The sequence below is a fragment of the Geotrypetes seraphini genome, chromosome 2 (assembly GCF_902459505.1).
Source record: "Geotrypetes seraphini chromosome 2, aGeoSer1.1, whole genome shotgun sequence".
Classification (NCBI taxonomy): domain Eukaryota; kingdom Metazoa; phylum Chordata; class Amphibia; order Gymnophiona; family Dermophiidae; genus Geotrypetes; species Geotrypetes seraphini.
The window spans coordinates 471,041,886-471,059,333 of NC_047085.1; the positions used below are offsets into that span (position 1 = coordinate 471,041,886).

Here is a 17,448-nt window from a genome sequence, read left to right on the forward strand (position 1 = left end):
GAATGCATTAACTATAAGTACTACAAAGACCAACTCCTTGTAATATCTGAAGAGAAGAAGTCTGGTTACTGGAAGTTCAGATTCAAGTGATTATCTCTACAACCATAGACTTGCAGGAGAAATCCATACACAGCATTGCTAGTAGACGTGGCTATTTGTACTATGTACCAAGAGACTAAAGATCAACACATACTAAGATATGCAATCTAAAAATGTGATGACACAAAAATGATCTCAACTGTTGGGGCAGTGCTGCCTAGATTAATAAGAACTGCCAGTGTCATCTTAATAGGGTGACAGAACATACTAAACCAGGGGTCTCAAAGTCCCTCCTTGAGGGCTGCAATCCAGTTGGGTTTTCAGGATTTCCCCAATGAATATGCATGAGATCTTTGTGCATTCACTGCTTTCAATGCATATTCATTGGGGAAATCCTGAAAACCTGATTGGATTGCGGCCCTCAAGGAAGGGACTTTGAGATCCCTGCACTAAACAAAGTATGTAATGAAGCTCTTTGGTGCAGTGCAAATAAGAAAAGAACTAGTAGTAAGCTTGAGAGACTGAGATAACAGTAAGCTTCATTGTTTTCATCTATGTAATAAACAAGCCCAATATAAATTCTGCGCCTCTAGATCTGTAGATGCAGAACCCTCAGTCTCCTCCAACAACTGGTGAACAGCTGAACTAGGATATTTCCCAGTATAATTCACCATCTTAACTTTTTAAAAATATATATATATATAATCTTAATAGCGGTAATATAAACAGCCTCCACTATATCACAGAAGTATTAACCCCAAGATTCTAGTGGAAAGTAAGAGTGTTGGTGCTGAACTCTCTGAATGGACCTGGAAGTTGCAGCTTTATTATCATGGAGATGCAAAAGGAATGCCTTTATAAATACTACTTTCTCTGTAGGCCAGTTTAATCATTCATCATTTGGAGATGGTGATTGAAGGTGAATTTCTGAGTTTGGGGAACTGAACCATCCCAGCAACCAGAGTGTTTCAAAACTGAAGCAGGTGCTGCAGGGATCAGTGGTCATGGCTTCTTGCACAGCTGCTGATGGGAAGTGCCACCAGAGGCATTCACTCAGTGGTGTAGTAAGGGGGGTGCGCTGCCCCTTGCATGGTCTTCCTAAAGGCGGGGCCGCCTTCCCTTTCCCTTGCCTTCCCCTTTTTTACTTCCCCATTGTAAGATTGCTGCCCGTGTTGCCATTAGTGCGCTCTGATGCCACGTCTGGGACCAGCACCTAGGAAGTGATGTCAAAGGATGAGCCAACACCGACATCAGCTTGCTGCTCATGCTGGTGAAGTTAAAAGGGTACAGGGAAGGGGGCACATGTGTGGTGGGAGAGAAGGGCATCACTGCAGACACTGAATACTCTTCTTTAAGATGTGAGTTGTGCAGATTTCCCAAGAGAATATTCAGCACACCTCTTAGGCCTGGCTGGTGCATCAGTTTCAGCTGGAGGAATTGATAGTGTGACATCAGGTTTGGAGAGAACTATAAATCCATCTCATTCAGAATCATGTTTCTCACTCTTGCAGGTAATGATTGAAAAGCCGATTCTCTAAAGTCACCTTGCATTTAACAATGGCACTAAACCATCATGAAATGCACGGATTTTACTGCCTGATTATTAAAACATCTCACCGTGGGTTTTCCCATGCATTCTAGCAGCCTCCAACTCTATTACTAAAACATTTGTTAATCTAGTGCCTTTCCACCATTGCCACCCCCTACCCCCACCCCATGTGGAAGATTGACAGGAGGGATACCCATTCCCTTCTGCTGCAAGCTTTTTTTTTTAATGGGCGCAACTGTTGTGTACATAGCACACACACAAGAGCTGTGCCTGTAATCCACCCCTCCAACAGTCTCCCACCAAACAAGCCTGGTGGTTTAGTGGGCCATCAACCACTGACACCCCCCCCCCCCGGTACCTTTTTTAGAAGACAAGCAGGAGGGGTGCTCACTCCCGCCGCATGCCCAATCCTTCTTGGCCACATGTGCCAAATTTATCTGCTCTTAATTTAGATTTTTTGTTCCACCAACAGAATCTGGTGATTAGTTTATTAATAACAGAGAGATCTTTAAGCTGTATTTGTATAGGGAGATTCCAGAGCACATAAAGCTATTTTGGGAAAACGGTCATCCAAATTAAATTGATCCTACCACTGAGCATGAGTGATAGTGCATTCTGTATTTCTAGGTAGAGCAGGCGTGTCCAACCTGCGGCCCCGTGAAGTATTTTGTGCGGCCCCAGTCGAGGGCGATGCAGTGTTTTCCTCTGCTGCCCCCAGGTGTTTACTGTCTTGCCGGCTCCCTCTTCTATCTTGCTGCAGCGTTTGCGCGGCCCCAGAAACATTTTTATAGGTGAATGCGGCCCAGGGAAGCCAAAAGGTTGGACACCCCTGAGGTAGATAATGACATGGGGACAAATTTTTCCTTGTCCCTGCAGGAACTCAATTTCCCCATCCCATCCCATTCCTGTAAGCTCAGCCTTAACCATAAAAGCCTCAAACACTTATGATTTTAAAGTGTTTTGAGGCTTGTGCAGATGAGGACTGAGCTTGCAGGAATAGGGCAGGGACCGGAAAATAACTCTCCGGGACGGGAAAATGAGTTCCTGTGGAGATGGGGAAAAATTTGTCCCTGCATCATTCTATCTCTAGGTGAAGTTTGCTAAGTTCTATAAGGCCTGGCACATTACAAGCATATAACTTGTGGAGATTTTCACTTTAATTACTTTACTTTCCAATTCTTATAGCCCACATCTACCTATTCAGCTCAAAGCAAGTTGCATGAAAATGAGCTGGGAATTATCCAGGTGATATATAAAGAATTAAATGAAGTGACAATTAACCATCAATCCATCATTCTCTAGACAAAAATATTTTAACTGGTTTTCTAAATGACAAATAATCTGTTAAATATCTAATTTCAATAGGATGGGAATTCAAAATTAAAATCATCTGATACTCAAATGAGGAGTTAGCATGTTTAAGACCTAATCTCTTTGACTGTCAGAAGACTTAACCTCATCTGGTTTAGAGAATGACACTGGGACAAATTTTTTTCCTTCCCTGCCCCATTCCTGCAAGCTCTGTCCTCATCTGCACGAGCCTCAAACACTTTAAAATCATAAGTGTCCAAGGCTTGTGTGGTTAAGACAGAGCATGGGGCAGGGGCAGGAACAAAACACGCGGGGATGGGACACTGAGTTCTTGTAGGGACAGGGAAAAATTTGTCTCTGTGTCATTTTCTAATCTGGTTCCTAAGTTAATAGTAATTACCATGCAATGTTAAAAGAGAGCCCACCAAATAAGCTGGGGGCTGTACTATACAGGGTGCCCACAAAAACACTCCTTGATTTTAAATGGTTACAAAATCAAAACTTATTGGAATATGTTTATAAATAAGATGACCTCAAATGAGCAGAGAAAGTCAATGGGTTCTCACAGTGAGAGCTATGCCAAACCTAAAGCAAAATAAACAAACTCAATATAGGTCTATAAAGATATAATAAACGTGAAGGGTGTACCCTCAGTGTGAGGAGTTAACGAAGTGGAGAAAATTCTCCAACGCTTAACTGAATTGGTATGTGAGCTCCATTACTACACCTGCACACCATCACTGGGTACACCACGTGTGCATTAAACAAATTGTGATCAGTGTATAACTGAAAGTGAAATTTAATTTAATTTGCTTTAAAAGTACAATAGGGCAAAGCACTCACTGAGAACCTCCCAGTCGTACTCCAGGAAAATTATTTTTTTACACTTAGCTTCTCAATCTTTGTCTGGGGAGCCTGATTCAAGTTGAGGTGCTGAGAATCATAACGACCCCACTGAGTAAGGGAGCTCACATACCAATTCAGTTAAGCGCTGGAGAATTTTCTCCACTTCGCTAACTCCTCACATTGAGGGTACACACTTCATGTTTATTATATCTTTATAGATCTATATTGGGTTTGTTTGTTCATTTTGCTTTAGGTCTGGCATAGCTCTCGCTGTGAGAACCCATTGACTTTCTCTGCTCATTTGGGGTTCTTTTAAAGTTTCTAAAGCAGAATTTTTGGGAGTTTTTTTTCAGTATTATAAATAAGATGACAGCAAATACAAGTCCCAAAAAGAACAGTTAGCAAGATCTTGCACAATCGCTTGCACTTTCACCTTTATAAGCTGCAATTGGTGCAGAAGTTATAACCTTCAGACAATGCAATGCGACAAAATGACTAGGTGTTCCTCAAGTGGCCCCTGAGATCACTGGACATTACTGTTTGACTTTTCCTTTGGGGGTTCGTGAAAGACAGAGCGTACGTACCTCCCCTACCCCCAACTATGGATGATCTGCAGGAACGCTTCACTGAAGCTATAAACGCAATCACACCAGATAATGCTTCGGAGAGACTGGTCCGAGCTCGATTATCGCATCGATGTTTGCTGAGTAACAGGTGGGGCGCACATCGAGTGTATGTAATCAACAGATACCATATGAAACTTTATGAGTTGAAACTAGCTAGCCTCAAAGGTGAAAGAATATTCCAATAAATTTTAGTTTTGAAACCATTTAAAATCAAAGAGTGTTTTTGTGGGCACCCTGAATAATATTTTGAAAGCAATCATAGAGATCTTAAATTTTATACGAGACTCAATCAGGAGCCAATGCATTCAGAAAGAAAGGAGTTACTCCATCTGATCTGTTAGCATAAAAGATAAGCTTAACAGCTGAACTGATCTAAAGTTTTTTAAGCGTGGTTGTATTGACTCTAGTAAGTTAGTCATTGTTCAGATCTTTCTTTAGGGATCATCAGGCAGTCTAAACTCCAGTACTGTAGTTCTATAACATCACCAGAATGGATTCTCAAGACTTAAGAAAATTTTCTTTAATGTAGAACTCACAACAAGGAAAGAAAACATACAGTTCAGTTGCTTGGAAAGAAGTGTAGCCTCTGCTAACAGAATCCATTCTCCACCAGCATGTCCCTGAGGCTTCTTAGGGAGCTGGGAGAGTAAGTTTAGCACTTGTTGAATGGTAATGCAGAATTTATAATAAGTTTTCACCCCTTCTTTAGTACTGTTATTCTTGATGAAGCGCAGTGCTTTCTGCAAGCATGCATTTGGTTAAATTATAGGCTCTGGTTTTCCATGCTCCCAGAAAAGAGAGGAGAACAAGGCTGTTAGCTTAGCATCCAAGGAAGGCAAGCAACCAATAGGAAGTGTTCCATAATCCATAAGGAGCTGTACATGTGTTCTGAAGTAGCTTATTGCAGATAGAACTACAACTACATAATTTTGTAGTCCAAGAGAACCATCTCAACTTAAAAGCACAGGCAATGTGTTTTCTAAAACAATAAACACCCTGCTTCCATTAATATGGGGGTTGGGGGGGGGCATAATTCAATTTCTTAGAAGAAAAGATCTCTTAAAAAGATTTATTTGATGATCCATAGATAGCAATTTATCTACCATAATTAGACATCCAAAATGTGTGCTGTGATTTCCATTGAATAGTTAGTTGACCTTTATCCAGTTGAAAACAAAGTTTGGTCCAATCAATAACAATTTGGATTTTTTTTTCCTATTTAATTTGAATTTATAATTACAAATCCAATTATCAACGTGTTCATACAGCATTTTAGCTGATTTTGAGACCCAGTCAAAACTGACTGGGAGCATAATGGTGATGTCATCAGCATATATCAGAGATTTAAAACCCAATTCATCCAACTGAAAGCAAAGTGACTGCATTAATATATTAAAATAGAGGTGACTCCTATGGGATTCAACAGGTACAGTAGATAATTAGCTTTTAGATAATTCTCCCTTCATTTTGGCTTGATACAATATCTTAGTCAAAACACCATGAAACAAAGACAGCATCGCTTCTGTCAAACCAATCTCACTAAGACTGTTTATAATGTCTCATGGTCAACCAGATCAAAAGATCAAACTAGAGGACTATCATTTGTCTACCCTGACTCAAAAAGCAGCTGCCCAAAAGCCATAAGAAAACAAAGAACTGTTTCTGTACTCTGATTTTTACAGAAGCCTGACTGTGCTACATACAAAATATTAACATTTGTCCATATATATCTTTGAAAAGGGATTGATACCACTGGCCTACACAGCACAAGCAATTCAAAATGATTTAACCTTATTTGGAATATAGGAACAAGCTGAATCTATATGTCAGGATGCTGCTGGAATTCTAGCTTTTTTTAAGCCATCACCAGAAACTTAACTTTTTCCAAATGGCAGTAACTTTAGAGATAGCACATGTGCATGGTATTATTGGTGCTTCTATCAGGAATTTCCTGGGTGAGATGCTGGAAACAACATCAACCCTGACCATTTCTTTCCTACTGCTTGTCTGGCTCTCTGAGTGTCTACTACAGTTCTCAAATTAGCAGGGCTTGAAACACAAGATTATTGTATTGGAACTTCAAAGATATTTATTGCATTTTAGAAAAAAAATGATGCATCAGGAAAATCAACAAATTATATATATATATATCCTATATAATAAAAGACTAAGCGCACATGCGCACTTAGGATTTTGTGTTGCCTGCCTCTGTGGTGTGTGATCCGTGGCAGCCAACCCAGTGGCAGGGAACATTCTGGCCACTCCCCTCCTCCCGCCCTCACTCACCCTGGAAGCCAGGCAAGCTCTCTCCCTGCCTGCGTCCTCGGCAGGGAACACACCTCAGCTCTCACTTGCCGCCGCCGCTGCTGCTGCTGATCCTCCTGTAAAGAGCAGCCTGCGATGGTGGCCGGCTTTAGTGAACCTCGCAGGCCGCTCTCCAACTCGGTAGCACGTTCCCTCTGACGCGATCCCATGCTACCGAGGCTGAAAGGCTGGTGTGATGCCTTTATTTTTTTAATTTTTATTGGGAATTAAGAAAGCCAGTTAATAAGAGATTCACTCAGTGCAGTGTACTTGATGCCTTACATTGTGTTAATGGCATAACAGCAATAGTAAAATGATCAAATTGTCACCTCAATATTGTATGTATGCTTGATGCAGAACAGAGAAAGTAAGAAGTTTGTAAATCACCAGTACTGTATTTTGTACTTGAGATAGGCCTTTCACAAGTTAAAACAGTTCAGGATTTCAATACACTGTTGCAAGATCTATGACACTTCTGCTTTTAGGTAAAGAAATGAGACATAAAACACAACCAGTTTCAGATGGGAAACAGCCAGAAAGACCCGTTTCAAGATTTCGAGTTTACGCCCAGTAGCGTCTACTACGAACTATCAAGACTCAAAGTAAACAAAGCCATGGGACCGGACAACCTACACCCCAGGGTGCTCAGGGAGCTAAGTGCAGTCCTGGCGGAACCATTATCTGTGCTTTTCAATCTTTCCCTACGCACAGGAAGAGTCCCCTTGGACTGGAAAACCGCCAACGTAATCCCACTCCACAAAAAGGGCTGCAGGACAGAGACAGCAAACTACAGACCAGTGAGTCTCACGTCTATAGTGTGTAAGCTCATGGAAACAATGATCAAACGGAATCTTGACACAATCCTAGATGAGGAAAACCTACGTGATCCCCACCAACACGGATTCACCCAGGGTAGATCCTGCTAATTTAATCTGATTAGCTTTTTTAACTGGGTTACTAGACAACTGGATGTTGGAGAGTCACTGGATGTGGTATATTTGGACTTCAGTAAAGCATTTGATAGCGTCCCACATAGAAGGTTATTGAACAAACTGAAATCAATAGGATTAGGGGACACTCTAACTACATGGGTTGGGGATTGGCTGAGCGGTAGACTTCAGAGGGTAGTGGTAAACGGTACCCCATCCAAAACTTCAGAAGTGATCAGTGGAGTGCCGCAGGGCTCGGTCTTGGGCCCGATTCTATTCAACTTATTCATAAGAGATATGACGCAAGGACTTAGTGGAAGGGTATCACTGTTCGCCGATGACGCCAAACTTTGCAACATAGTAGGTAAAAGCATTTTACCTGATAATATGACGCAGGACCTACTGCTACTGGAACGATGGTCAGCAACTTGGCAGCTAGGCTTCAATGCTAAAAAGTGTAAAGTAATGCACCTGGGTAAGAGAAACCCGTGCAGAACTTATGTACTAAATGGTGAGACCTTGGTCAGGACCACGGCGGAACGTGATCTAGGGGTGATCATTAGTGATGACATGAAGGCTGCCAATCAAGTGGAGAAGGCTTCCTCCAGGACAAGACAAATGATGGGTTGTATCTGTAGAGGTTTTGTCAGCAGGAGACCTGAAGTTATGATGCCGTTATACAGATCCATAGTGAGGCCTCATTTGGAGTATTGCGTTCAATTCTGGAGACCACACTACCGGAAGGACATGCTGAGGATCGAGTTGGTTCAGCAAATGGCCACCAGGATGGTCTTGGGGCTCAAGGATCTTACGTATGAAGAAAGACTGAAAAAATTGCGGCTATACTCACTGGAGGAACGAAGAGAGAGGGGAGACATGATTGAAACGTTTAAGTACATCACGGGACGTATCGAGTCGGAAGATGATATCTTCTGTCTCATGGGACTCTCGACCACCAGAGGGCATCCGCTGAAAATCAGGGGAGGGAAGTTTCATAGCGACTCCAGAAAGTACTTCTTCACCGAAAGAGTGATAGATCATTGGAACAAACTCCCACTGCAGGTGATTGAGGCCAGCAGCGTGACAGATTTTAAGAGAAAATGGGATATTCACGTGGGATCGCTAAGGGAGTGAATTCAGGGGGGCGGATACTTGAAATGGGCAGATTTGGTGGGCTATAGCCCTTTTCTGCCGTCATTTTCTATGTTTCTAACCAATAAATAAGGTATTATACCTGGACAAGTAGGCAGCATATTCTCGCATGTGGGTGATGTTACCGACGGAGCCCCGGTATGGACACTTTAAAATTGCATTGCCACTTTAAGACTTCAGAAAGTTCGCGATGGACCACACCGCACATGCATGAGTGCCTTCCCACCCGACATAGGCACGCAGTCCCTCAGTTTCTGTGAGCTAAGAAGTTATGATTTAATGACTGTTATCTCTTTTTTGCCTTCCCGCTCTCGCAGTTTTTGACTTTTCTAGTCATTTCTTCATTTATATTTTTTCCTTTACGTTCTAATAAAAACTAAAAATAAGATTTACTTTATTTTTCCTTCTACAGGTTTTGGCCCAGTGGGGCCTTTTTGCCACCTCAACCATTGATTTCAGTTTAGCTGAGGCAGTGTTCCCGCCCATGTCACAGCCGCTGACGGGATTTAAAAAATGTGATCACTGTGCTCACACTGTTCCCCCTCACAGTTGGTGCCTCCAGTGTTTGTGTCCCGAGCACTGTGTCCAGACCTGCAAACGCTATCCTTCTCTGCAGAAACTGACTATTAAAAATAGACTTTTGCAGCAACAGAAACTTTTCGGTGTTGACATGGACCAGGAGCTTGCATTGACAATGCCTGCATCGAAGACTCTGACACTGAAGCCATCGGCAGAGGCACCAACACTGACCCCGGTGTCGCAATACACCATCCCCTTAGGTAAGCTGGCTAAGAAGCCTTCCCCTTCTCCATCTGGGATGCAGGTCGTAAAATCATCGAGTCTAGTCATGCCGACTTCGCACAAATCCCGAAAGCGCCCAATTCCCTTATCAGGGAGTGCCTCTACATCGGCATCTTCCTTGCCAGAATGGGTTGCTGCACGTTCGGTACCGGCATCAAAGCCTCCTGTACCTGTGCTTTCCTTGAAGCAAAAGATTGATGTTTTGTTTCGTGAGGAGCTCAGTGATGAACATTTCCAAATGTTAATCCTGATGCTGACTCATCCGGTGTCGGTCCAGCCTGAGCATGCAACCAGGACCATGGACACCATTGACACCGCATCGATACATTATAAAGAGGCTTCACAGGTATCCACTCTGCCGCTTTCAACACTGAAGCATCATTCTTCTCGGCACCGATCTCAATCTGTGCATCAGCATACATCCTCCTCCAGGCACTCGGACCAAAGGCCCATCAAGTCAGGGAAGGTCTCCCGCAAGCAGAAACATACTGAGATTCCGTCACTGGAACGGCACCGTTCTCCTTCGATGCTTAAGGATTCGGACTTACAGGAGGATTCTGATGCAGATCCATCTTCGTCTGATATGGATGCAGCAGTCTCTCAGGCCTCTTATTCATCCAGAGGATCTAAAACTCGAGCCACTTCTCCCACCAATAAATTTTCCTTTTCGAAATTTATAAGACAAATGGGAAAAGATTTCTCGGTGCCCCTGGAGGCTGATTCCAAGTATAGTAAGGAATATCTGGACACACTGGACTATGATCAGCCTCCATAGATGCTCAAACTTCCCTTCCATGAGATCTTGAGATAGACTTTCTTTAAAAATCTAGAATCTCCACTTTCAGTACTGGTGGCACCTCGGAAATTGGAGTCCTTGTACAAAGTCATCGCTCTGCCAGGTTGCCAGTCTCTGCTGGTGGAGTCTACTTTGAAGAAGTCCATCTCTTCTAATGTTTATGCATCAGTTCCTCCCGGCAGACAAGGCTAAGCTTGCCTGCATCTTCAATACCTGACAAAGATCCTTGTTTCACTGCTCCACGCAGCTGCTTCAAGGGTAACGTTCTGCTATCTCAAAAACTTGTTAAAGAACTTATACTTGCTCACCCATTGATCTTTCTCCAAGAAATGGTTCCTGGATATAACAATGCCAATGTAAAAATTTCTGGTTGACAACTTCTGGTTCACACAAATGCTTATAATTCTAGACGCTGATTCAATCCCTTTGGCTAGATAGTCTCCAGGATAAAAATCCATTTCCTCTTTTTGTCTTAATTTGCTATTACTATTTCCTATGTTTAGAGATCTTTATGTTCAAGCACAGTATAACACAGATCATAACTCAGTTGTGTGTAGTGTTTAGCCAGAGGTTCTTCAACATGGCAATGTACAATACTAAACCTATGCTCAATGTTGTTTGTAGATGTCTCGAAGTTTGTCCTATCCTATATAATAAAACGCTAGCCGCACTTGCGCACTCCTGCCTGCGTGCTTCTGTGATCCGTAGGTCCGTGGCAGGCAGGAGAGCGGATGCGCGGTTAGGGCCCTCACTGGAGCGCTGTGGCCGACCCAGGATCGTGGGAGGATGCGCCGCGCAAAGTGCTGCACAAGTACTGGAGGGCGAAGGGCATACCAGTTCTGCACATACCGGCACAAACCTCCCTCCAGTGTTGGCAGCCGCAGCATGCTAAACAGGTTGCTTCGGGCTTTTTCCTGCAGTTGAGTCCCTCTGCCGCGTCACTGATGATGATCTCATCAATGACGCGACAGAGGGACTCAACGGCAGAAGAAAGCCGCGAAGCAGCCTGTTTAGCGTGCTGCAGCTGCCAACGCTGGAGGGAGGTTTGATATTAAAGTCATCTCGTTGGGAGAGTCATAGAGTCAGCGGGGGTTGGGCTGGGAGGGGAGAGAAGCGTCTGCCTCGGGTGCTTCAGGCAGCAGCAGCGTTTACAATTTGTTGCTGTTGCTGGCTTCAGGCCTTCCTCTCTGGCCGGTCCTGCCTACTTCCTGTTTTCATGAAGACAGGACCGGCCAGAGAGAAAGACCTGAAGCCAGCAACAGCAATGAATTGTGAATGTTTCCCAATGAAGTAGTTAAATGAGGAAAGGGAGCAGAGGGGAAGAGAATGGCTTGGAGGGAAGGAGGAAGGTATGCCAGACCAAGGGAAAAGGAAGGAGGAGATGGAGAGAGGCCATATGGAACAGAGAGAGAGAGGGCGGACACTGGATGGAAAGAGAAGAGAGGGGCAAGACAGAGGGTGAACAGTAGATGGAAGGGATAGAGAGAGGGAGACACACCGAATGGAAGTGTGGAGGACAGGGGGAGCAGACGTTGGAAGGAAGTGGGGAGGAGAAAGAAAAAAGGCCACATGCAGGATTGAGGGAAGAGGATAGAGTTAGAAATAAAGATAGACAGACAGGGGGCCAGGGAAAGACACAGACAGAAAGAATGACAGCGTCCAAGGAGAGAAAGGCAAATTAAAAAAACAAAACAGACATCTACTTTAGCACCCGTTAATGTAACGGGCTAAAACACTAGTATACAATAAAAGTACAAGGACAACAAAGTGTAGATCACATAAAATTTCCCTATATACAATGAAGTACAAGGACAACAAATAGTGTAGATCACATTCATTGAAGAACATGTATTAGCATTCACATAAAATTTCCCTATATACAATAAAGTACAAGGACAACAAATAGTGTACATCAGAACATTGCTCGCATCCACTCTCTCTTTTCTGGCTGTTCAAATATTGACAGACATAAAAATTCTTTCAAATTGCAATGTTTTAAATGGCAATAAACAATTCACATCTACAAAGCATGGCAGAACCTGCAAAATTTTCCAGTTCCATATAATTATCTTCCTCACTTTTTTTGTCACTTTAGAACAGTGTAATGCACAAGGGATAACATCTTTATCCAGAGCAGGTGCTTTATATTGTTCAAGAGGGCTGCATTTAGGTTGCATTCATGCTCTTTTTATAACCTTCAATCCCTTGCTGTATAAACTTCTCACTTATACTTGGGATTTCTCATTCAGAATGTAAAGACTGTACTTTCCCAAGTCATCAAAATATCAGAATGACAACTTATTCTATATTAAGACTCTCTTATATCTTCCAGACCTCAGCGACACCACTTGCTGCTCAAATAATCTCATAGCAGTAAAGCTTCACGTGTCTTATTGTCTTTGCTCCTTTTATGAGCAGGTCCATGTTTTGAAGAAACACTCCTTCCTCAGGGGTCCTAATATGTATAAGCAAATATATATATGTGTGAATAAAGGTGATTGAGGAAAGTGACAGCAAAAAATGATCCTGTATATAATTCTATATGTGATAGTATGAAGTCATCATGTGGAAAATTGTGGAGTGTGATAGTGAGCTGGTTTGGAAATGGTGTAAACATGATGGAAAAAATGATACTGTGAAACCGTCATGGGCAAAATTGTGAAGTTTGGTGGTAGACCTGTTAAAAATAAATGTGAGCATGATGGGGAAGTCTATGTTTCTATCATCCTCGAAGACAGTTGCCATGACTTTGCATGCAGATTGTTCTGTTTTGAACTTTTTTGGGGTGGGGATGACTTGTGCTTCTACTGCATTGTCTCCATTTTGGACTTAGAATCTCTGTGATAGATCAAGTTTCATATCCAGTCACCAAATGATGAAAAAAAAAAAATTCACTTGGTCTTCACGGAGCATCTCCAAATTCTCCTGACAACACTGGAGCCCCATGCACTAACCTTGGACATGCCCAGTGCTTCATGAATTATTTTTCAAACTGTACCTGCTGAGACCCATTTTTCAGCTATTCAGGAAACCTTAATTCACCTGTCTGACAACATTAAATCCTCAACTTTCTTGCACATTTCTGTGGAAGTTGCTTCCATAGGCTTTCCAGTGTGAAGGTCATCTTCAATGGACTCTACCCCACTTAAACTGCTTGATCCAAAATTTTACTTTGTGGGATGATGGAGCAGACTCACCATAAACTGCAGTCATGCATTCATGGATCTCCTTTGGCTTTTCCCCTTCTTTTGTGAGAAATTTTTATCACTGAATGGTGCTCCAAATATAGTAGTTTCTTACTTGATTAGAATGAGGACTCTCCAGACATCCTGTCTCTTGGAATGTTAGATTCACACTGATCCGCAATTATGCATGAGCAGCCCTGAGTCATGTCACAACATGCATGCTACTTTCTTTCATACTCGGGTAGATAAATTTTATTTATTTTTAAAAATTTCTATACTGTTTAAAACCTAAACAGTTTCATAATGTTACATATGTAATTCTATAAAGCAGATAAAATCATAGATAATTCTATAAATCAAATAAAATCATCAAGCATAAACAAATAGGGAGGAGAAATTATTGAACACCTCATAGTAAGAGCCCAGTATTTTCATTTTTTTGTGTGTTTACAAGATGGAGCTGAAGGCATTACTTTTCATTTAAGTCAGGTGCATTAGGGCAGAGTTTCTCAATATGCTGTCTGTGTATGCTTAAGGGTACGTGGCACTGTGTGGGTCTCTCGCCCTCTTCCTCCTTAATCACTACCGTTGCTGGGATCCCAAGCCCTCCTTCCTGCCCACTCCCTCCACTGAAATACCACCGGTGGCGGGGATCTTATGCCCTCCTTCCTGCATCCCCCCCTCTGCTGACCTGAAAAGGCTTCCCTCTGATGTCAGAGCTGACATCAGAGGGACACCTTCCAGGTCAGCGGGAGATCCCAGTTACCTTCTTCAAGGCTGCTCCTTCTGGCCTTCAGCCACATAGGGATGCATTGTGGGCAGCGGCTTTTGCACGTGGCTGACCCACAAGCCTTCTATACCTGAAAGGATAGGATTTCAAAGGGAGGGTGGGTGGAGGAGCGGAAGCCATAGCCTCAGAATTAAGTCCTGCTCTTTGATTTTTGTAAAAAAAAAAAAGTCCCTGAGTAAGTGATAATAAAATAAGGCACTATTTTTTGAGGTAAAATAGTCAAGCTTTTTTTTCGTTCTGGAGAAAAAAATATGCCTTCTGTTGTATTTGCTATAGCAAATCAGTATGTAGTTCCTGGATTCTGCAGTGTTGCTAGTGCATAGGTATTTCAGAACACTTAACTAGATGGTTATTCTATTCTATTCTCTATGGCCCAGCTTTTTAATACTGGAAGATATAGTACAGTCCTTCTAAGACCAGGCTACACTGCATAGAAAATTAAGTTAAGGCTTTGGTTCCAGCCAGTCGTTCTTCAACACTGTAAGCTCCAACTTACTTCAACTTATATCATCTTTGAATACTGGCACTAGTATGTTTCACAATCTTGCCACCACGAAACCTGTCGAAAGGAGGGCAGGAGCAAAGCATAACCCTACCTCTTTTCAAGTCCATCTTTGCACCCGTGATGAATACTACATAGCTGTTTCGAAGCCGAAACCAACAAACATTCATTATCTTCACGTTACAATTATCGGACCCATATCTAAATAACACCAACAAAGAGCACACATAAGAGCAATGATTGCGGAAGCGGAACTAGCAGCAGTTTGTTCACGGGCTCTGACGTAACTAATTGAGACTCCGGCGCAGTAAGAGTGACTGCGGAACCGGAAGCAGCGGCGTTCGGTTTTCTGGTTGTGACGTTTTCGTTTTGGTGCGCATGCGCGGAAGAGCGCTATAGTTCGCCCCATATTTCTCCGGTAGTGGGGGGCGCTGAATGCAGAAGCAAGGAGAGAGGAAGAAGGGTAACCTGGGCTCATTGTCAACAGCAGTAAGGTAAAAAAAAGCGAAGCTAATTTTGGTGCGGGAACTGTTCAGTTTCAAATTGTGTGTTATCTGGACGGTAATTTGGCACTTTCAGCGTCAGAGTGCGGGTATCCCTGCTGTGCCACAGCTGCTTATCAGCTTTCTGGGGCTGCGCTGCGGAGAGCGGCTGGAAAGTTGGTAGGGCCGGTATTCGGGTGGCGCATTTCCTACTAATACTTGTGTACTTCGGCGGGGCCTCGTTCAGGGGCTGCAATCGCGCTGTCATTTTCGAAAGGAGTAAAAGAAATGTTTTTGGAAAAATTTTGTAGTTGTCTTTTCAAAGTGATAGGAAACTAGTTTTTTTATTTAAGGTTTTTGTTTAAAATAAGTCGAATCATATTTAATTGCTTATTTAGTTTACAGGTTTGACGTTTGTTTTAAATATGCAACCACAGCAGAAGTAGGAAAAAAAATAAACACACCAAAATTGACACTTGCTGAAGCGCGGAGAACAGCAAACTTGTCAGTCCTCTGTGCACGCGCATACTCTTGATTTCTGACTAGTTTATCAGTTTGAGAACATTCTCCAGTTTGAGTGTTTAACTGAATTTCTGTGGATTTTTTGTAAGCCTTTAATTTCACGTTTTCCTGAGGATTTAGTTGCTCTTTAGTTACCTTGATTTATTATTGTACCTTCTGTTCTTGGTAAAGGGGGTGGGAATGTTCTGTCTATGTTGTTTCTATAGTCCTTTTGATTCATACCTACTACTTCCTAGGGTCGTGTCCACCAAAAGTACTTTCTAGTAGCTTTCAGGAGTTTCTCTCTCTCCTTTTCTTACCAGATTCTCACTTTGAGGTTATCTTAAAATAAATTTTAAGCATTGCTGCTTTAGAAGTGCTTTTGCTCTTTTCTCACCAGCATCATGGAACTATCTAAACTATTGGGGAGATTTAAATGTGTGAGAAAAAGTGCCAGGCTAGCTGATGATGTATTTTTGTGTGGTGTTACCTATGTGGTTCACTATTTTCCCAAATATCTCAGGTTTCACTTTTCAGACTTTATTGAAGTCATGCCTTTTAAAAAATATATATTTTTTCCTCTGACAGTGTTTTATAGATCCAGTTATGAATGCCCAGTTTAGCATAGCATATTAATTTGCAGAGTGAGAGCTGCTCTGTTTAAATGTAGAAAGGGTAGTCTTAGATAAGAGAGCAGTAGTACTGTAGAATGGTCTTTATGTCCTTTGTTTACACACGTATGAGTTGACAGAGAAAATATATACTTGTCCTAAGTTTCAATACTTCACAGCTTAATTCTGAAAGATCTTTTTTTCATGCTGGAAACACATTTTTGTTATAAAATGTAAGAAATATAGATGGTCACTCATTTCAAATTCTCCCTGACCTCCTTCCAATCTACACTTGCCAAACAAGATTACTATATCTGCCTGACTGATTTGGCTCCAACCCTCGCTGCCTTTTTGCCACACTGAACTCTTTACGCAAGGTACCTCACTTCCATTCAACTCCTCTTTCATTATCCCGCCAGACTATGGCCGAGTACATCTATGACAAGGTTCACAAAATTATCTTGCACTCTCAACCGAACCATCTCCCCCAGCTCGCCCTCCCTCCTCATCCCTTTTCACCTTATATCTTCCTTTCCTGAAATTTCTTAGGAGGAAACTACACATTTTCTTTCCTCCTCCAAACTCGCCACCTGTTCCTCTGATCCCGTCCCCACCCATCTACTTACCACTGTCTCCTATTGTCATTCCCTCTATCTGTTATATCCTCAACCTATCACTCTCCACTCCATCTGAGCCTGACACACCCTTAATTATTCTGTATATCATATATGTGAATTTGCATCCTTGTTGCCCGTCGTTTGCCATGCTACCGTGCTCAGTACCCAAAACATGTACATAGGAATTTCTCCTACAACTCTTCAACCTTTTAATCTGTTATTCTATATATCTGTGGTATGTGAAATTATAACCTGTTGCTAAACCTTCAACTGTGTATGTAAACTTATAATCCATTCTGGTCTCTTCTGGAAGGACAGGGCTAGAAATCCAACCTAATAAATAAATAAACATGCCATTGTTACACCACTCCTCAGAAAACCCTTTCTGGATCCTACCTACACTTCCA

At 42.3% G+C, this 17,448-nt stretch overlaps 1 protein-coding gene across 11 annotated transcripts in view; it reads left to right on the plus strand.

The window, feature by feature from the left end:
• Positions 1–17,448, plus strand: part of KMT2C (lysine methyltransferase 2C) — an 803,286-nt gene that overhangs the window by 37,915 nt on the left and 747,923 nt on the right. For 10 of the 11 annotated variants that reach the window (XM_033931654.1, XM_033931660.1, XM_033931657.1 and 7 more), the window contains exon 1: positions 15,184–15,324. The exons of the other annotated variant lie outside the window; for it this stretch is intronic. In XM_033931654.1, the coding sequence (XP_033787545.1) occupies positions 15,266–15,324 (59 nt within the window). In that variant the 5' untranslated portion in view covers positions 15,184–15,265. Of the gene's footprint in view, positions 1–15,183; positions 15,325–17,448 lie in introns of those variants that run through there. 11 annotated transcript variants of the gene reach the window in all.